General features: G+C 42.4%; 1 protein-coding gene across 1 annotated transcript in view; it reads left to right on the top strand.

Annotated features, from left to right (window-relative positions):
- Window positions 1-372: 372 nt before the first annotated feature.
- The window catches only part of PLEKHO1 (pleckstrin homology domain containing O1), a 99,193-nt gene continuing 77,138 nt past the window's right edge, over window positions 373-22,427 (top strand). Inside the window, exons 1-2 of the mRNA XM_068253229.1 lie at window positions 373-679; window positions 7,708-7,854. Of these exons, the coding sequence (XP_068109330.1) occupies window positions 653-679; window positions 7,708-7,854 (174 nt within the window). The 5' untranslated portion in view covers window positions 373-652. The remainder of the gene's footprint in view (window positions 680-7,707; window positions 7,855-22,427) is intronic.

The raw sequence follows: 22,427 nt of genomic DNA, 5'->3' as shown, positions 1-22,427 counted from the left end.
GCTTGACATCTTCTGTGCTTTATTGTAGAATTGTCTTTCTTCGGTTGTTTCAAACGATGAGTATCTTAGTGTGTATGAGGCTGTAGGCATAAAAGCCTGGGCTGGATGGAGGGGAGAGAGGGTGGAGGGGGGTCAGTAGTGATGGGGGTGACTGACTAGTCATCCTAGGTGTCTGCAAGCATGAGGGGGCCTAAGTGCATTACACAATCACCCCCATCTCCTCCTACATTCTGCCCCCCTTCCTTCTATTCCAGAGACAGGGAGGGCGAGAAGGAGGGGGAATAATCAGAAACAAAGGAGGAAGCTTCCTCACGTGTTGCAATGTAATGTGCTCTGTATTCTGATCTTACATCACGGTGGCTCACCATAGATGGAGCTACTGAACAGAGGAGGGAAGCAGGCAGCAGAGAGGGGGCTGTGTGACACAGTGTGTGGACAGGTCTGTGTGCTGCTAAAGAGGCTTGGCTGGACTTAGTGAAAGCAGATCTGTGCTGTGTGATCTGCAGAACAGAAGCAGCAGCACTGCACACAGGAGGATCAGAGAGCAGCAGCAGCAGAGGGCTGGAGACACAGACAAGCAGCTCTTTCCCTGTCTCTGCACTCAGACAGCCTGGGCCCCTCTCATCCTGCAGCCAGGAGCCCGGACTCTAGCATGAAGAAGAACATCTCAACCAAGAGGGTGAGCTGGAGAACAGAGTGGGGGTACCACCATGTTGGGGAGGGGGGTTGACTGAGCAGGGATTGCTGTCTGTGCAGTGTAATCTTAGCTGCCTGCATTGCCAACAGCTGCACTCCATTCACTGCTTAGTGAAAGCTAGTCTGTGTAATAGATACAAAAGCAATGTAGCTCAGGCATATGTGCACACAGGGATGGGGGGGGGGGGGGGGGGGGGGTTCTGAATTGTAGAACAGATCTCTGGGCTTTGTATTTCCTGCTATCCTTTTCCAAAATACTTGCTATCTCATAAAATGAAGTATTTTACTGAAGTGCCGCTTATTTTTCCTCCATAGATCCCATCTATATACATGTTACTTGGTTTCCCCCTCATATTGGCCTTATGGACATATGACTATAATAGGGATAAGATTGTTAGCTCCTCTGAGAGACAGTCAGTGACATGACTATGTACTCTGTAAAGCGCTGCAGAAAAAGATGTCAGCACTATATAAATACTACTACTACTACTACTAATATTTAGATTGATGGCCATGCAGTGTGATATGTGTAGAATTTCATTGTGTGGTTATTCATTCATTTATACAGTCATTTGGTTCCTGACTTGGAAGGTGATCTATCTGCTTATAAATCAGTAATATTCTCCATTTTCTTCTCTAACTTGCAGATGTAAAATGCCAGTTGGAATTTGCTTGTAATACTGACAGTTCATCTTTCAGTTGCTCATGTAGTTGTGCATATAGAACATTTTAAGAGCCACTGGTAAACCTCATAGACTGCAAGCTCTTCTGGGTAGGCTCCTGTGCACTTCTTGTACCTGTTTTGCATTACTCTGTGTACCTCTACTATATCTTCCGAGAGAGGGCACTTTGATTTATTTAAGCAATAAACATACTGCAACTATTTTTATTCCACTTTTAGGGAGGTGTTTTTAGTTTTATTTATTGTATTTGTTGTAGGAGTTGGTTGGCACTGCTTGCAATTCTATAGGCCGTATTTTTCAATGTTTGGAAGCAGAATTGTCATTCTGATCTGCCCTGTCGCAGCCAATCGGATCCACACTTCTATTCTGCAGCTGTCATTTATCAGTGCTGTGGTGAGTCTGATTGGTTGACATGAGGTAAGAGTCTGCCTGAGGCAGCTTTTTCCTGGGAGTCTCTGCAGGTCTGTGGCATGATGAGCAGTGAGATGTGGAAAAGTGAAGTTTAGCAGCAGCAATCAGAAATGATATGATAGCTGATGTGAATATAGCCATATGGAAGAAGCCCATTGTGCAGGCTGATGACATTCTAATTGTGTTGTATTTTTAAGGCTTCTGCCTACACACTGGAGTTTACATAGGGAAAGCTGCCAGTTTGCATGCACTTAAAATTGATGGCTCTGCAGAATGGCGTACAACGTGTCAGAGCTGTCCTTGTAGTTTTATCGTAGGCAAAAACCTGTAATTAGGAAATGCCTGTGGATGTTTCTGTCAGGGCCTCCCTCATGTGTAGTACATTAAAGAGTATTGGCCTGACATTGGCTGTATGTTTATACAAAGGATTCTGGGAAATCTGGGGAAGGGGACACTGGTCCCTCACACAGACCTGACATCACTTGATCATGCCATATTCTCTCATTTTATCTATTGGATTGTATTTGACAGATCTGTCTGAAGGTCCGTGTTGCCTAACTTCATACAGTCTGAGGGCCAGTGCACACCAAAAACCTCTAGCAGATCCGCAAAACGCTAGAGGTTTTTGAAGCCGATTTTCAGAGCGATTCTAGGCATGTTTAGAAAGGTTTTCTATTCAAACTGACTTATCACAAGAAGATTGGGAATTGGCAACTAAATCCTTAAAAAAATCTTCCCACTGTGTCTCTCGTTATGAAAACTTATTAAAGATGATGTGGAGATGGTATCTCACCCCAGACAAAATTGCCAAAACGTCCCCATTATGCTGGAAAGAATGTAGCCAAACTGGTTCCTTGGAGCACATTTTCTGGGACTGTCCTAAGATCCAGAGACTCTGGAAAGATGTGGAGAACCTTCTAAAAAAGTTACCAATGAGTCTGGCTTATCTGCCGCCGCAAATGACTTTACTACATATAGGAACTGTAGACTTGCCTACTAAGGAAAGGTTGCTATATAATCATATGATTATATAGCTACCAGTATGACAATCTCTGAAAATTGGAAATCCAAATTTATACCACAAATTGTCCTAAAATCTGTTGAATTCAATTTACAAGCAGAAAAAACCTGGGCTATCAAATCAGGAAATATTGGATCATTCTTAGGCTCAACACACACCATACAATCTTGGTTGTTCAATCATACCACTTTCATGTAGTATAAGAGCTTATCCAATCAATCATTCAAGGTATTTTCAATCTGTTGGCCCTTATACTACATAGATTTGGTAAATCTGTACAACCAAGATTATATGGTGTGTGCTGAGCTTTAGCTAGAGCAAGTCTGTGGTCCCTGATATCACCAAATACTAAACTATTTGATAATGCATAACCTCTCACAGATATAGGTTTCTCTTGTACTCTCTGCTACTTGATTGCCATTTGACAGACATTGATTTAATTTTAAGTCTCAGCAATTAATAAAATACAACACATGACACTGAAGTGTGATATATGTTAGTTTAGTTTAGTCTAGTTTAGTTAGTAACCTATACACAGTAAGTGTTCAATGAAGGGTTTTTTCATAGCTGAAGAATATATATCAGTCTACACTGGAATATTGACTGTGTTACTTAGGTAAGAGTAAGAAGGATGCGACTTTTGGGAACTTAGTAGGGTGGTTTTAGTCCCCCAGTTACCCAAAAGATCTGCTCCAACGGAAAGTTAACATCTAATTATGTTTCATAGTTAATAATATTTCATTTCTTTAATAACCATGTATCTGTTATCTCTGTTATATAATGACTAAGATCCACAATATACGTTTATATTGATGTATACACAAATAATGTACAATATTGAGATTTCTGAGTTTGGCCAATTGGCCTTGTTGTAAAATTAAGAAAATTCCCAATAAAAATGATTGAAACATAGAGATGTTTTCTAAACATACCTAGCGTTTTTTGGAGCGTTTTTGTGTAGCAGATTTCATATATTGTTACAGTAAAGCTGTTACTGAACAGCTACTGTAACAAAAACGCTTGGAAAACCGCTCTGATATAGCATTTTTCAGAGCGGTTTGAGCTTTTCCCATACTTTACATTGAGGCAGAAACGCTTCTGCAAAACGCAAAAATGCTGCAGGAGTCACGTTTGCGGTTTACTAAAAACTTAAAACCGCTGGTGTGCACCATCCCATTGAGACACATTAGCCAATTGTTTTCACAGGCGGCAGCGGTTTTGAAAACGCTACCAAAAATGCTTGGTGTGCTCCAGCCCTTATTTCCATTAAATACTTTCATCCAGCCAGAGTATAAATCTGATTTTATTATTATTGATTTAAAAAGTGTCAACATATTCTATAGCGCTGTACAAAGTAAGAAGCAAACATGGGTTGCAAAATAATACAATGGCATACACCAATATAAAAAAAATACAGAATTTGCATAAAAATACAGAATTGGTAATGACAGTGACAAAAGCAACATGATGAATAAAATGTATAACAAATTCCAAGTCACAAAAGGGTGAGAGAGCTCTGCCCTAGTGAGCTCACAATCTAAAGGAATAGGGGGAAACAAGAGTTGGGGTAGTATACAGTATGCATACCTAGAAGCAGACTTGCTGTTTTCTGGGGAAGTTTATCGTGCAGATGCCACTAGTAAGCCCCTCTGTATACCTTTATTTTGCAATGATCCCCCCTTTAGGTATGATATATTCAGTAGATCTCTTTAAATGTAAAATTTACATTAGTACTCCAGACTAATAATAAGAAGCACTTAATAATAGAGCTCTGTACATTTAAGAACTGTGAGCTTAGTCACTTAGTTACTCTAGGTATGCCTTTCATGCTGCTCTTCTGCATATCATCTACATCTTGGACTGGAGCTACGCATTATATCATATCTAGTGTACAGATGTTCATTGCTTTGGCCACAGTAATGTTGCACAGCATCACACCCAGGTGGTCTTTCTACCCTTTAGGCTGCTTCCACACAGGGACGTTACAGGCGGATGTTAGTGCAGCCTGTAACGCTCCCCCAACACACAGCAATGTAACACAAGTGGGCTGTTCACACTGCCCACGTTGCGTTACATGTAACGCTGCACGTTGTAGTGAAAGTGCAGCATGCTGTGCATTCTAGCGGCTTTAGCCGCGTTAGACTGTTTGCACATGCTCAGTGGGGGGCGGAGAGGAGGCGGGGAGATGCCGCTACAGTAGCCGCGTACATGGCTACTTAATATGCACTGCACTGGCGGCCGCTGATTGGCCGGCGGGACCACCTGATGCGGAGTGTCTCGCTCCGCATCACGTGGTCCCCCCGGCCAATCAGCGCTACCCTGGGAGGACTTATGCGGATAGAGCCGCCTAACGTGGCTCTCTCTACCGTCCTCTCCCGCACCACCATACATTGCGTTAGGTGCACGTTATGCGACCTTAACGTAGCACCTAACGTAACGTCTTAGTGTGTAAGTAGCCTTTAAATGTGTGTATTGAATCCTGGTTCTACTTATTCCTAACCCTGAGTTGATGCTAATTTTATGCAAGTTTATGCTGAATACGTTTGCATAATACTTCCATTAACTCAAAATGATTAGCTTTTAATAGCTGTTTTTAATTTTATGATTATTTTATTGACCATCTCTACTAGGAACTTGGAGCGTTCCCCTGTGAAGTCGAGCTCTGCCGATGTTTTGGTGTCTGTCACATGACCATAATCCCTCATAGTTTTAGGTAACACCAGAACAAGGCTACTATTTTCTAGTGTCACCAATAATGCTTTGGGTGAGGGGATTCATTAAGTTTAGTGAGCGAGCTCTGAAAAAGCCCAAGCCTTTGTCAAATCTGTAGTTCTTGGTGTAAAATGTTTAGAAACAGTTTTTTATTTTTTGTTGTTGTTGTTGTTTGAGATGGAGAGATTTCTATACTTAAAGTGAACCTAAAGCCACACAAAAAAAGAGGGATAAGCAGTAAAGTCCAACTGAGCATCTATGTTTCTTTCCTGTTGTTTTCTCGACAGATCCTCCCCATCAGCGATTTACACTCTGGACAGGATGTGGGTTTTAACACCATAAAGTGTCATTGCATTAGTCACTGAATGGAAATGACAGTTTGTACCTTCTTCTGTTTATAATTTATGTTTTTTTAAGTTGCCATTCAAAAGTTTAGAGGAGACTTGAACTGATAGGGGTATGGAGGCTGACATATTTATTTCCTTTAAAACAATGCAAATTGCCTGGCTGCCCTGCTGATCCTCTGCCTGTAATTCTAGGTACACTCCATACGTTTTTGCATCCAATAGATGGTCCGATAGACAAATTCCGTCATGTCCGATATTTCTTCCGAATGGAAAACGAGAAGAAAAACGAGCGGAAGATAAAATCGAGTGGTGAATCGACCGTAAAAAATGATCGATGAAAAATCGAGCTGAAAAAAAAATGTATCGTGTGTACCTAGCGTAATACTTTTAGCTATAGGCCCTGAACAAGCATGCAGCAGATCAGGTGCTCTGACTTAAGTCTGACTGGATTAGCTCCATGCTTGTTTCAGGTTTCAAACATTACTGCAGCCAGGAAGATCAGTAGGACTGCCAGGCAACTGGTATTGTTAAAAGGAAATAAATATGGCAGCCTCCATATGCCCTCTCCATTTAGGTGTCCTTTAAATCTCCCTCGGACTCTCTCTCCCTACATTTCTAGCCAGCTCTCCAAACTCAGAGGTGCTCTGCTTGCTATAACTGAATTGCTGTTTATCCCCTGCTTATTGCCTGAGGAAGTGGGCTGTGCCCGCGAAACGCGTTGCATCTTTGGGGTATTTTCAATAAATGTGTATATCTATATATTTACATTCCTTGGTTTCTGCTTTAACGGAGGCGAGTCCACCACTTCCTCCCAGCAATTTTTTAAACATTTTATGTACTTTTATCCTTCTGGCGCCTCTGTTCACCTACCAATATATTTGAGTCCACCCCAGGTGGAGGGGTGATCTACCCCCTTTCTTCCTATCTACAGAGAGCGACTTCTTAATCCTGAGTGAGGACAGGTCTAATCTCCTCACCTGCCTAATGAGTGGTTACCTAGGTGGTAACCCGTGTTTGTGAGTATTACCATCTCACTGTTTCATTTATCCAATCAATTTTGACATACTACACCATATTGGGCTCTCGATTTCTCTTCAACTTTATGAAAGTCTATTTGACTTTCATGTTATCGTTCACCTTAGACAAAGCATTCTAGAGTGTTACGCATGTAGGAGCTTTTATTCGTCCAGCACTGTCATTTTTTCGTGAATTAGAATTAGCTCCACTGATCAGCATCAAACCGCAATTTCCCGACGTCACGCTGTAGGTCATAACACGTGCACAAAATCGGGTTCATGAACGCGTTCTCTAATGTGAAAGAGCCCTAAGACTTAAGATACATAAACTGACACTCACGTAAAATAATGAGTGAAGATCTATGTTTTAGCACATAATGCTGATTGGTGAATCTACCCCACTGTGAGATGTTTGGCCTCATCTATAGACTCTTGGAATATTCCTTGGTGCAAGAGAGTTGTGAATGGACTATTTACAGGCCCAGTTAGTGGGTTTGGTTTCTCCTTCTTCCATCAATAGAATATACTGTACAGTGCAAGTTTTGATGGCTATTTGTTGATTAGACTGTGGGTTGTTTTTGAAAGAAGAAATCTTGTACCTAATCTAGGAGATCAGTAATGCCTCATATAAAGTCACTGAGACACACAGGCTCTATTGGACTGTCCAGAGGCATGTCTGTTGGTTGTCTGAACATGTACTCTTGATTATGCTGGTGCCACAGGCATGAGATGCTCATCTGATGCACTGCACGTTGCTCTGATGTCTATGATGAGTTCTATACCTCAGATGTATGTGTCTTATCTGTCTCTTTGTTGCCTAGGGCCCTCTTGATGGGAACCAACCACCCAGCCAGCCGGAAAAAGTGGGCTGGATTCGGAAGTTCTGCGGAAAGGGTATCTTCAGGGAGATCTGGAAGAACCGATATGTGGTGATCAGGGGAGACCAGCTGTACATGTCTGAAAAAGAGGTATGCCCATCATGTTGTCTGAGAACAGGACTGAACCATTGTTTCTAATGTGCATTGCATGTGTGTACGTATAATAAGGCTTGTAGTATGATATTGGAGTTCAAGATCTCAGCTTGGTTGGGTGCATCTGTGAAAAAGTTTGCTAGGTAAAACTGTTGTCTGCTATCTTTGCAATAGAAGGCTAATTGTATACTGTTTGGCATAGCACTGTTGACATCCGCTTTCCACAGAAGTGCTATATTATCTCTAATGTGGTATTCTCTATAGGTTTAAGATAGTTTTCTCTTTGAAAGTTCTAAGATGTCCATCTAGCTCAGTTTTCTAGCTGACAACCAAAGAGATCCACCTAGCCTGTCACGACTCTCCCTAGCCTGTCACATAGACCCTCCCACCCTATACAGGACCCTCAAAGGACCACTTTCATGGAAAACTATATACTATATAAATACATTTGTTCACATGTATAGCAGCACTTATAAGATGTGGAAAGCAGTATTTACCTGACAACTCCAAATCGCTTTCTGACTAGTTTTGGACCAGTCCATCTTCTTACGGGGGATTCTTAGACTTTCTTCATTATTTTCAAAAGTACTCCCTGGATGGCACTGGCAAAGTTCGCCAGCATCTTTGGATGGGCTGCTTTTGAGAAGGATCACACTGCAAAAGCCTAAAAAGAACTTATAGTTGAATTCAGCTTTAGTAAGGCCTAGTGCACACCGAGCGGTTTTGGTAGAGTTTTTAGGACCGCTTGCGGATGTGGAAACGCTTGGGTAATGTATTTCAATGGGCTGGTGCACACCAGAGCGGTAGGCGTTTTGCAGAAACACATAATCCCGGGCTGCAGCATTTTTTGGATTTTGGAGGTGTTTCTGCCTCCAATGTTAAGTATAGGAAAAACGCAAAATGCTTGATAAAACGCCAGATCAGAGCGGTTTTCCAGGCGTTTTTGTTACAGTAGCTGTTCAGTAACAGCTTTACTGTAACAATATCTAATCTGCTACACAAAAAAAGCTACACAAAACCGCAAAACGCTTAATAATAAGAAAAATACTTCAAAAAACGCTAGCGTTTTGCGGATCTGCTAGCGGTTTTTGGTGTGCACTAGGCCTAAGAGAAACTTTGAGACTCTCACATGAGGAAATGAACTAGACCAAAGCTTGTCAGTAGGAGGTTCAGAGCTGTCAAATTAATACTACCTACTGTAAGGGCTCGTTCACACTAAGGGCGTTTTTGCCCTTTTTTCAAGCGCAGGCGATTTTCAAAATCACCCTAAAAACGCTTGTGCAATGACTCCCTATTAGAGAGTTCACATCTGAGCAGTTTGTTTCCAATCCGCTCAGCAAAGCACTGCCTGTACCTTTTTTGAGGTGAATCCGCCTCAATGGAAGGTATAGGAAAAATGCTAAATGCGCGCAAAATCGCTTTATGCAGCAATTGCTATTGCATTTTTCTGAATAAATACATTGTATTTATTCTTTTCCGGGTCAAAGAGTTCACTTCCTGACTTGCGTCAGGGAGTGAATTTAAAAAACGCTCTGGAAAAGCGCTTAGAAAAGCGCTTTTAACAAACGCACCGCCCACCGAAGCGCCGGGAATGGCAAAAAAAATTGCGTCAAAAAACGCCGAGCGCTAACACGATTGGAACACAATGTGAACAAGGCCTAAGGGACAGCTACTGAGGAAAAAGTCATTTGCAGTGCATTTTACACCTAAAATTGGACTGTTTTCTGGAGCGGAGCAAAGCAGATAAACACGCAAGGGCAGAGAAGTCCTCCTAGTGTTTCTTATTCTGATGTAATATATCATATGAACATGTACCACTATTGTTGATGTCTCAAACCACACATTAGCTATGTATATAATTGTATTGCTGGATGTCCTGATTGTACATAGTTTTGAACCTCTCATGTATCTGTGCTCACCACTATTTGTTTTGTACTATGTACAGAGCTATGGAAGATGGTAATGCTATATAAATATAATTTCAGCAGATTCTATTTTCAATGTATCCCCTGTCTCTGTTGCTCGAATGCTAAGTCCTATCTTGCACGACTTTTCCGGACACTGCATAAGCCATGTATGCCGATGGCCCCAATAATAGTCTGTAGAAATGGACTACGTACTAGTGCTTTCAATGGAAAATGGACATCACAAAACTATCAAAATCCCACCCACAACCCTTTCAAATCAAGTCTCCATTGCTGTCCTTTGTCAGTAAGCACGCTATGACATACACCAATGCATGCACACCATATATGGACGAACACCGCGCATTGCAAATTGGATCTCTTGTTGCGGATCCAGCACAGTGTTTACCTAACCTTATTCCTGTCCTGCAGAGTTCAGCAGATCAGAATAGTGCCATTTCCTGTTCCAACAGCTGGCACTGCATGTAGAGCTTTATTCAGGGCATCATGTGACTGCAATCGGAGAATTGGGGACATCTGAGGCCAGATCTTCTCATGCCTGGTAAACAGGATGCAGTTTCCCATCAGATTGACAGGTCAAATGAATGATTTCCAGCATGTGTGATCTGCTACCGCTTGATAACACGACCGGTTTTGTGCAGTACTGATCTGAAAATTGATCCCGTTCTTGATTAGACCCGTGTGCTTGATGGCAAATTGTACAGTGGTGGCTGCTGCTCGTGGAAATTGGGAGGGAACAGTATATGATAGGGCAGTCCTATTACCTTACAGCAGAAGATCACACTGTCTGTTAAACAAGGTGTGTATGAGGATCTGCAGATATCATAGACTATGAATGCATTTTGCAGGAACGGATCTTTTGCAGACACTGATCTGTTGCATGTGTACAGCATCTTTGTGTACAGCATCTTGCAAAGATTTTTATCAGATGGGGAGTTCAGCTCCATAGAATAGATTGTGTAGGTATAGCTCTCATACTACATGGAAGGGGGTAAAATTGGTCTGTGATCTTTCCTTTTCCAAAGACTTTTATCTGATGTGTGTACCCACCTTAAGGCCTCTTTTCCATGAACTGTTGAGCTGTGTGCTCAGCAAGCAGTTGCCAGGCAGCAGTGAGCTGTTACCACGCAGCAGCAAGCAGTTACCAGGCAGCAGCAAGCAGTTGTAAGAGTTTGAGAGGCATTTCACTGCCTGTAAACAGTTCCTGGAAAAGAGGCCTAAATGTAATGGCTAGTAGGGATGGCCAATGAGATGCAAATAATTCTGAGTTGATGCAAGATTATGTACATTTTGTATGCAAATGTAGGCTGCTTAAAAAAAGAACCAATCAAATTTTACCTCAGCAGGATTTGATTGGCTAATTTTCAAGCTGCATATATTTGCATACAATGTTTGCATAATACTGCATCAACTCGAAATGATTTGCATCTCATTGACCATCCTTAGCCACCACCCCTCCCCCATGCTCAGAATGGACAACAGGGGTCTAGGTGCTGGCTTATCCTGAAGCACAACCCTTTTTTTCTCCATATGCATTGTATATGTGATTTATTATATTGGTAGCCTTTGCATTGGTATCATTATACTGGTAGAATATGGATTGGTATCATTATACTGGTAGCATGTATGCAATGCTAATGAATATTGAATATACTTACTTGTCATATCTGGCATAGGTGGGGGTTACACCGACAGGACAGATCTGTTTTGCTCTTTCGGACCATTGTGCAGAGCTATTGACAATCATTTTTTTTCTTCTTTGTATTGATACCGCAGGATTGTGGTTTGCAAATGTGGAATCCGGTTGCTATGAGACGGTCATGTTGGCTGCTAAGATAGAGGATGCTGCATTGAGTGAAGATATTTTCGAGTAGATTTTATAAACTGGTAGACTGGTTCTGTAACTTGTCTGAGTACGTATTGGTGTAAAATAACAAGTCAGAGGCTGTTAAATTCATACAGATCTCTGGACAAACTGCTATGCGCTTGGTTGAAATATACATGCATGATCTGCTTTTTCTGCCAAGATAGATGTGATTTTTGCTGGCCGTACAATTCTGCCCCTCCCTGCAGCCACTGAGTAGCTTTAGCATTTAAAATCCACAGTTTTCTCCTTCAGCTTCCCAACTCCATTAAAGCAGCAGGAACAGCCATACTATCCCAGGAAAAAAAAACATACCGTATATATGTAAATACTTGTTGTACTTACATACCAGGTATATTGTACTGTCCCCATTTTTATTTCAGTGAATTGTATATAATACAGAGAAAACTGTTTCCAGGCATTTTCCATCTTTACTACCTCTGACGGAAGCCAATCTTGATGTCATTTCCTCCCTAAGGGCTCAGGCACATTATAAGCGCTTTTTAGCCATTAGTGCTTTCTAAGAGCTTTTTAAAAAAACATTCCCATTGACTTACATTAAAATCATGGTAAACTTGTGATTACGGTTACGCGATTTTACCTGAATTGCGATTTTACCACAATTTTAATGTTAGTCAATGGGAGCATTTTTTTAAATCTTTCAGAAAGCTCTGATGGCTAAAAATGCGCTCAGAAAAGCGCTTATAGTGTGTCTGTCTTTTTTTTCTCCTAGAAACTGCACGGTCATATCTAACTTGCTTTGTAAATGTGTGAGCAGAGCATGGATTGTTTTTCAATAGCTTTTGCAGAGGGGTATTTCTCTTCTTAGCCGGTCTCGCTGGACTGTCCTCAGCCAATCATTTAGGAGCAGGAAGTGGGAGGGGAGATAACAAGCTTCCCTCTCCCCGGCAATGTACCAAATAGAGCCAGGCTGACTGATATACGATTTATTACAGCAGGAACATGTATGATTATATTGGAATTCTTGCAATGCAGGGCCAGGTTGTATACTATAATAAACACAGAGCAGTGGGCAAATGGAATTTGATTGATTTTATGGCTGACAATGCCACTTTAAACTGGGTGTGCAATGCGGTGCTATTTCATGCTCTAAGCTCCTCCTCTCCCCTCCAGAACCTGAAACCATGTTATGGTAGTACTCCCAACATGGTGTATTCTGCTGCCCCTTCCACTCCTTGTCTGCATTTTGTTATGCAGTAGGTATGGGAATATAATAAGCCAAGATTCAAGTCTTCCCAGCTGTGTAACTTTTTTTTTCCAATGTATCTATCTACACTTGCAAAACTTGTAGTGTGTATTTCTGCATCTTGAACTAGGAATTGCCACGCGCCCAATGTTAATTAAAGGGAATTTTTCTCATTCACGTTAAAATGTGCACAGCCGGTTGCAGTCTTTCGGACAACATGCACCTTTTCTCTATTTTTTTACATTGTGCTGCTGTGATAGTTGATAAAAGGTCGGCCTTTCCCAGTTAGGGCCCGTGTGCACTAGTGCGGCCCGAATCTGCAGTGTTTACTTTTCCTGCAGGTGATTCGGGTGGGGTAACACTGCCTATTCTTGCTATGGTTTGCCATCCAAATTGTGCTGCGGTTCCATTCTGTGGGGCATGCTGCACATACCCGCAGCATGCACCTGAATCCCCATAGCCATGTATGGCACAACTAAGCAATCCGGGCTGCGGCTTTGCAACAGCATGGGTGCCGCGACCCACCTAGTGGAAATAAGGCCTTAAGCAGCCCATACACTCAGCCGATTTTCTGGCCGACCGATCGATCCCGATCGATCGATCGATTGCAAATCGGTTGGCCAATCGACCGATCGACGGCCGATTTCGATCGATTTCGATGGATTTCCATCGAACTTGCAGGGTGGAAAATTTAGGTCGATCTGATGAGATTGCTTATCAGTTTGCATTGGCCTTAATGGAAATCTGATGGCAAAAAAATGCCATCAGATCGAATTTCAATAGATTTCAAACTGAAATCTATTGGAATTCTATCCTGGTAAAAAATGTTCTAAAAACGCATCGGATAAATCATCAGATGCATTTCTTATCTATCTGCTGCCAATCTGACGAGTGTATGGGCACTTTTAGTGTTCAGTACAGATATCCATGAAGAGGTGTAGGTACAATAACTCCAATTCATTTTACATAGAGCAACCTAGAAAGCCAATGGGAAGAAAGGATGGATGGATTGCTTATCCCGGGATCTAAAGGCTTGAAGTGTGATGCCTTTGGATGCCAGAAAAACCAGTCCGTCCATCCATCCATCCATCCATCCTTCATTATGTGGTTCAGCCGCAGGTTGTATATAATGCAGGAGAACAGAGGCGCCAAGAGGATAAAAGGAAGCTAAATGAGCTTAAAAACCAAATTCTTGGTAAATGGAGGAGGCAGCGGTGGACTTACCTCCTCCAAGTAGACACACAACGACTGTAGTAAAGACAGTCAATATATTTTATTTATGAACTCCAAATATGCAATGCGTTTCGCAGGTTTGATCCTGCTTCATCAGGCAATAACAACGGAGCAATAGCATATGTGGTCAGTAGAAGAGCCAGGCACCTCTGTGTGGTTCAGCCGCAGGTTGTATATAGTCACTGTGTGTAAATTGCTATTGATGTTTATCCAACTCCTTATCGACCTCAACAGTGGGATGGGCAGTTGATGTGTGATGGCCTCTCTTTTTTTCCATTGGCTTTTCGGTTGTTTAATATAATTGGTGGTCTTGTACCTATGCTGTTTGCTGCTGGTCCTTATCGCCCTGCTCAGCAATATTAATTGTTTTGTAGGATTTTTGAGGGACAAATACCTAACAAATGTTTTTGATTGTATCCTAAATGAATTTACTTTAATGTATGCAATATGGATGTCTGCTATTAAGTGTATGGGTCTGCCATCTTCATTCCCATGTTCTAAACAAAAGTTGCTTGCCAGGGTGTCCCCAGTTCTTTGCAAGGCTGATTTATTGAGGAACAGTGCAGAGGAAACTGTGGGAAACTGCATTTAGGAAGCCATTTGCCAAGAGCACCTAATAAGGCTTCACATGTTGGACAAAGTAGGGGTTCTGGCTGCTTGGTCTGGGAAGTTGTGTTCTATTTGTCTCGGCCCTAAAACCAGTCTTTAGATTACATCAGATTAGGTGCTTTTACCCCTCCCCCAGATACTGCCAACACCAAACCATTATTACAAGCAGGCACTTGTAAAAGTGAATAAAGATGGAGGCTTTAATGTCCCTTTTACTTCTGGATTCCTTTAAAGTGGTATCGTCACCATAAAAAACAAATTTCAACAGCAACTGGTCTGAGTGTATTAAGTGATAAAGATGCTAAGCCTGCATTCAAAACTTTCAAAACTTTTTCTGCTGTTATGGTTTGGAGCTATCACATACTTAAGGAACACTGGCCCTTTAGTAGTCGTGCCAAAAAATTGCATGCTGGGGGTTCTTTTTATCTATAATCTATTCCTCCTATTCCCTTTATTTCCCTGCCTAGCTGCTTATCTGAAACCTAATCCCCTACTCACTTGTGTTTACAAGCAAGGCTGAGGCGACTCAGTGATTGGAGAAGACAAGAAAAAAAGTAAAGGGCAGAAATGACATCACGAGTTAACCTTAACTGTGGGCAAAAGACATGGCCCCCACCACTAACAGAATTCTCGTAATTTACTATATAACTTATATATATAACTTATATAACTTATATTCACTGAAATCAAAACGTGAACAGTATAATACATGTGTTATGTAAGTAGATCAAGTATTTATCTACTTATATATGTGTTTTTTTTTCCCTGGCATAGTATGGCTGATCCTACTGCTTTAAAGGACAACTGTAGTGAAAAGAATATGGCTGCCATATTTTTTTCCTTTTTAAACAATACCAGTTGCATGGCAGCCCTCCTGATCTATTTGTCTGCAGTAGTGTCTGAATAACACCAGAAACAAGCATGCAGCTAATCTTGTCAGATCTGACAGTGTCAGAAACACCAGATCTGCTGCATGCTTGTTCAGTGTTTATGGCTAAGGCTGGTTTCACACCAGGACGTTGCGTTAGAGGGGACGTTAAGGTCGCATAACGTGCCCCTAATGCAACGCCTGGTGGTGTTGGAGCAGGACGCTACCAAGAGCTGCGTTACAAGCAGCTCTTGGTGCGCCTGCTCTGTCGGAGGCACTGCGGAGACCACGTGAGCGGAGCTCTCCGCATCACGTGGTCCCACCATCCAATCAGCGGCCGCTCCAAGAAGAAAACACTGCAAGTGCAGTGAATATTAGGTAGCCATGTGCCTGGCTACGTAGCGGCCTCTCCCCGCCTCCTCTCCGCCCCCAAAATAAAAAACCCACCCGTACTGAGCATGTGCAAACAGTCTAAAGTACTGCATGCAGTACGTTATCTGGACGTGCTGCGTTACAATGTAACGCAACGTGGGCACTGTGAACAGCCCATTGATTTTTCATTGTTGTGCGTTGGGGTGCGTTACAGGCTGCTCTAACGTGCGCGTGTAACGTCCCACTGTGAAACCAGCCTTAATGTTTTAGAGCAGGGTCTCAAACTTGCGGCCCGCAGGCCATTTGCGGCCCTCAATACAATATTTTGTGGCCCTCGCCGGCAAAAGCTTCCTTATAGTTTGCTTCAGTGCTCCCAAGTAATCCGCTGCATCCCCGCCGCTAAACGAGGGCTGCAGAGTCCCCAAATCTCCCAGGGGGCAATCCGCCGGCATTTCCTGGAAGGGGCAGAGCTTTCAGCTTCAGCTCTGCCCCTCCTGACGTCAATCGCCGCACGGATTGCCGCCTCTTCCCGCCCCTCTCTGTGAAGGAAGAGTGAGAGGGGCGGGCACAGGCGGCGATGCGCCGTGATTGTGAAATTCCTTATGCGGCCCAGCCTCATCCTGACTTTGCCTCCTGCGGCCCCCAGGTAAATTGAGTTTGAGACCCCTGTTTTAGAGGCAGAAGATGAGCAGGGCAGCCAGGCAACTGATATTGCTTAAAAGGAAATAAACATATCCCTCTCATTACAGTTGTCCTTTAAGAGCCGAGGTGGTGGCTAATCGGCAATTCTTTTCGATTTTCCTGGCTGCTCTGATGAAAGATAAAGTTTGATTGGCTGCCATTGAGGTTCTATTTTCATCACAACGGGATTGCTTTTTGCATTGCCAGATTAAATATACCCATAAATGCCACGTTGGATAATAGGGTTGATTGCCTTGTCTGAATTGCGTACGAGCTGTTGAATCATCCAGCATGCTTTATGGGAATACTCCTAATTCTTTGCTGCTGTAGCACTACGGCAGATACCGCTGTATGCAGCTGCATCTAGGAAATGCTGTTCTGTGCCATGATTTTCAACTCCATGCCTCACATGCTCACGCAGGACAGGTTTACAGGACTTTCTTTACCTGAGAAAGGTGTTCAGGTCTAAATTTCTTCTAATCAGTAGAGCTGGCTTAGTAATTATCTAAACTTTTGATCTTGGGAAAGTTCTCAAAGCCAGTCGTGCTGCTGATACTTGTGGACCGGAGCTTGGAAAGACACTCTGTAAACCCATAAAGCAATGGAAACATCACATCAGCAGTCAGGTTGTACTTGGCCACAGCTATACAGCTGCTACAGTCAATGCCAGCTATGTCTGTTTTCCTCAACGTGGGGACTTTTCCTGCTGCGTATGATGTGCAGAACTTCTGCTGAAACTTTTTCAGCTCTTTCTAGAGCAAAGTGTTTTTGTTTTGTTTGTTTTATAGAGGAACTGTAACAACATACAGTAGAATGCAGTACATTATTCAGGATACCCACTTTTATGTTAATTTTTCAGTATTCAGCATCATCTTTGCACATTCTCACCATGTCACATAAGCCACGTCGACCCATGCCGGGTCAGCAATTTGGAGCCCTCTCAGCTGAGTATCTAGCGCAAGGATGTTGAACTCCATACCTCGAGGGCTATACCCATGCCAGTGTTTAGGATGGACTGAGAAATGGAGAACTGTTTTCTAATTGATGAGCACACCTTTCCTGTTTAAGTCCCATCAATTAATTTGAGTTGTGCCAAACGTGTAAGGACCTCAGACCTTGAGGACTGGAGTACAACACCCTGATGGTGTGTGAAGATGTCTCCTGAGGTTGCTTCAAGTGCACCTGTTCCCCAGTCTTTTTGTTAAGGGAAACCTGAAATATAGGAATAGTCAATGAGATGCAAGTAATTCTAAGTTGATGCAGAATTATGCAAATTCTGCTTGAAAATGGACCAATCAGGTCCAGCAAAGGGGGAATTAGTTCCATTTTTCAAGCTGCATAAATTTGCATACATAATTTGCATAATCCTGCATGAACTCCCAGTTGGAATCCCAGCTGGGGCACTATCTGCACAAATTTAGAATGTTTCCCCAATGTCTGCATGGGTTTCCCTTGGGCACTCCAGTTTCCTCCCACATCTTAAAAACATATAAATAACTCTTCCTTTAGGGGGCGGGGCTACGGATGGAAGCCGGACATTGGGACAGCTGGTAAGAATAATAAAGTTTATTGAAAAGAAAAAAAAAAGTGAAAAGCTTATCGGTAGTGCTGTACAGTTCACTGTAGAGCACTTCTAATGGCCGGGAAATGCGAGTGCAATCGCCCTAGGAATGACTGCACACAGCCCTGCCACGATTTTAAAGCGCTGCAGCGATTCCTAGTTGGCTCCAGCCCTTGGGCAGGAAGCACACTTATTTAAATCGCATGCAATTTGCCGCAGAGGGGAACACATGACAATTTAAACGTAATGTAAGTCTATGGAACACACCAAAAATCACATTGCTGTGCAATTTACAATGTGATTTTGGTGCATTTAACATTGATTTTTTTTTTTTAATATAGAGGTCAGCCAATGGGGAATGCTTTTTCAGCTAGGTGGTCTAGCACTGTACTGAACTCTGATGAGAATGTGCTCTACTAGTACAGAGCATGATACAGTGTGTCTTGGCTGGGATAGGTTCTCTTTCTCTGGTGAAGGTCATGTGGTGACTCATACACATTGCAGCTGCTTTATAGTCCTCAAGAGGTACTTCACAATGGAGTCGCTTTTCTTGATGGGTTTTCCGGTTAGAGGAGTGGATTGATTTTTTTTTTCCCCCGGAAACATCTATCTGAATTCTGAAAAAACTGAATGTTAAACCCCAGCATAGCTGAAGGTAACTATGAGTGGCTGCTATCCCGTATCTGCCTGACAGTCTGCAGGAGGACATACAGCAGTGAGGCTATCGATTACACACATCCCTGACTGTCAGCAAGACGCAGCCTATAGATGCCTGAGACCAATTTCACACTAGTAACCAGCTTTTTGTTTGCAGTGCGATCACACTATCGCAACGCTAAAAAAGGCTTTGTAATTACCTGCGGCAATGGGAGGGAATGAGCCTTCATTTAATTCCTGGCAGCGATTCATATCTGAAGTGAGGCTCACTAGCACTCACTTCCTGTGGCGGAAATATGAATGGCAGGGAAGTGTATTTACAAAATACGCTTCCGCGTACCGTAACGCGATTGCACAACATTTTAAAGCATCTGCGGCGCCATTGACTTACATGACTTCCGATTACCGCACTTTGGCGCGGATGTTTACCGGTAATGCACTGATGCTTTTGCGTCAGATCAGATGCTCCTGGCACATCGCATCCGGTCTGAAATGTCACTTGGCTTTCATTGCTGCAGCGTTACCCAGCGGTAAAAAATGGTAAAGCACCACAATGAAAACGTCCTCGTGTGAAAAGGGCCTCAAGGTGGCCACTCACAATACAATTTTTTATATTTCTTTTCAGTTTGAGAATTACAGTCAATATTTCTGATTGGTCAGATTGTTCAATGTATCAAACACTTTTTTTTTCTAATTTTTTCCCCAATTATGAAAAAAAATGTACTCCTATACAGTGTTCTCCCCAGCAATTTTTCCAGCCGGGTGGCATGAAAAAGTAGCCAGGGGGGGGCAATATGAGAAAATGCTGGGCTGGTACTTCTGTGCGCAACTCTCCTTACAGCATAGGAAGAGGTGAGCCGATGACAGCCGGGTGCTCATCAAAACTAGCCAGGTGGAGCACCCAGCTAAAAGAGCCTGGGGAGAACACTGCTATAAATCAAGAACTTGACAATCCTACATCAATTGGTTTTAACAAAAATTGATTAATAAAATCACCTTATATTTTATAGAAATTTTTAATTTGATCAATTTTTTTTTTTTACTTGAATAAAAAATAAACAGTCAAATTTTTGATAGTTTTGATCTTTTTTATCGAATTGCTGTAAAGGCATTTTTTTTATTATTGTATATGGCCACCTTTATCTATTATGGCTTATGTGGCTTATCTATTAAGATAGGTGCAAATAAAAATAGAGAAGTTACTCAGAAAAGATGTGCAGTAATATTCTAGCAATGCTAATATCCCTGGCTGATATGCAAGTTTAATGCAGACTGCATGCAAATGTTGCTTGTAAAAGGACACCTGACCAAGGCAATGCCACATAAGGTAAGCATAGAGATATGTTCATTCTGAATCCACATACTCTTTGAAAAACAATGTAAACTCCTAGCGCTGTTTGAGTTTGGAGAACTTTTGGTTTTCACACAGATGACATTACTTTGGGACAAAAGCAAGCAGGGTAACTATATCAACTATAAAAAGTAGGGAAGCAAGTTTCTATTGTATCTTATGCCAGACTGCAATTCTACTTTAAATGAACGATGGAAGCAGGGGTCGATCTAAAGAAAAGCCTCTTAAATTGTGGGAAGGAGCCTCATGGACTACAAAATACAGTAGAGTACCGGTTATATGGAACTCCACTAACCAACAGTCTCATCCGACCAGTACAAATTATCGGTAGTACTCACAGTGGTGAGGGCCCACTTCTTAGGCTGTTTGTAGGCTCTGCTGTGCTTAAAAACTGGATTCCACAGCTTCCCCAATGCTAATATATTTTCAGTTACTGTATTTTAACATTTAATACAGAGTTCATAGTATGCATATAGAGTGTGGTATAGTACTCTGTTAGCTAGGCCTATTTTTAACATCCGACTAACAAGCAACAAGAAAGCACACTTGTGCGAAATCAGCCTATCCACGTCAATGCTGGATAACCAAGACGCTACTGTACACATTTTTACAGTTTTTCAATAAAAACAGGTCCTTTCTTGTATATCCCAGCAAGCCAGAAATTATTATTTCCGCCTAATGTAGCGCCAGCATCTTTCGTGGTGCTTTACAATAGAGAATACACAGTACAGACAGTTACAAGGCAATGGGTTACAGATAAACTACAATTGGACAGGTCATCAGCGCATCATACATGAAGGTGGAAATATGTAACTGGTAATACAGAAGTAATAAAGCATAAGGGAATGGAACCCTGCCCAAGTGGACTAACAGTCTAAGGGGTGGAATGACAGGAAGGAGGAGCTATGTACAAGGAGGTGGTTGGTGGCTAGGTAAGATTATATGCTTGCCAGAAGAAGTGAGTTTTCAGGTTTTAGGTATACAATGTGGAGAGGAGAAGAGAATGTTGGTAGCAGAGTGGGGATAACCTGCAGGGCAGCATCTGAAGACAAGTGTAGTTTAGAGGGGTGAGACTGTAGAGTGATTTTTACGTGAGTGCTAGGTTCTTGAATTGTGTCCTTTGTGATAGGGCAGCCAGTGGAGGGACTGACAGAGAGGGTTAGTAGTAGAGGAGTGGAAGTGCTTGAGTCGTGCCACAGAGTTTATAATAGACTGGAGAGGAGCCAGACGATTAGCAGGCAGGCCACAGAGGAGTTCGATGGCATCCTGGGTGAGAAAGGGGCGATTGCGGGAAGTGTTCTTTAGCTGGAGATGGCAGGAGGTAAATAGTAAATCATTGGCCTCAATTCACTAAGATCATGCTGGAGATAATAAGGCAAGAGAAAACTTGCTACCACGGATTAAGTTATTTTATCTCTTCATTCCTTAAGTTACCTCCTCTGTAGTTATTTTCGCATACAGTTAATTAATAGCCTGTCTTTAACTTTAGGATTCTGGAGTTATTCTAAGGATTGAAGAGTTAACTTTAGAGATCTCACCTTAACTTAAAGACAGAAGAGTTAACTTTAGGTTTGCTTGAGGTAAAATGTTTCCTGAATACCACATGCCTTATCATCATGGTGATAACTCTAGAAACGTTATTAAAGATAGGAGATAAGCTTAGTGAATTGAGGCCAATGTGTGGTTTGAACAAGAGAGTTTGGATCGGTTCGTACACCAAGGCAGCGGGCTTTGATCACAGGTATTATTGGAACATTATTAACATTGATAGCTAGACCAGGGAGGAGGACTGAGCCACATGGTGGGAAAATAACCGTTTCAGAAAGCAGGAGGACAGGAACATTTCTACCCTGAATTTTTCTAGATCCCTGTACGGCATTGGCAGGAACGCCCTCCTCTCCAGCTCACAGTACATCTTTTCTGCACCTTAAGCAGAATACAATGTCCCCCAGCGTTTGGCATTGTTGCTGTGAATGGCCTGTGGCTTCGCCTGCTGTGTCGTATTTCAGGTGCTTGGATGGTGGCCAGATTGTGCACAGGTGTGTGTGTGTGTGTGTGTGTGTGTGTGTGCGCGTGCGTGCGTATATGTGTGTGTATACTGTATAAACGGGCATCTCCACTTCTAATGCAACTGCAGTGTGGCCTGTCAGGATTACCTGTACTATAAAATGTGCTCCTTCAAGCCCTCAGCAAGTAAGCCTCTCCAGAAGGAGCAATGGTTTCTGGGTAAATGCCACAGTTG

Source organism: Hyperolius riggenbachi, chromosome 9 (genome assembly GCF_040937935.1).
Source record: "Hyperolius riggenbachi isolate aHypRig1 chromosome 9, aHypRig1.pri, whole genome shotgun sequence".
In the NCBI taxonomy this organism is placed as follows: Eukaryota; Metazoa; Chordata; class Amphibia; order Anura; family Hyperoliidae; genus Hyperolius; species Hyperolius riggenbachi.
This window is presented reverse-complemented; position numbering and strand designations above follow the sequence as displayed.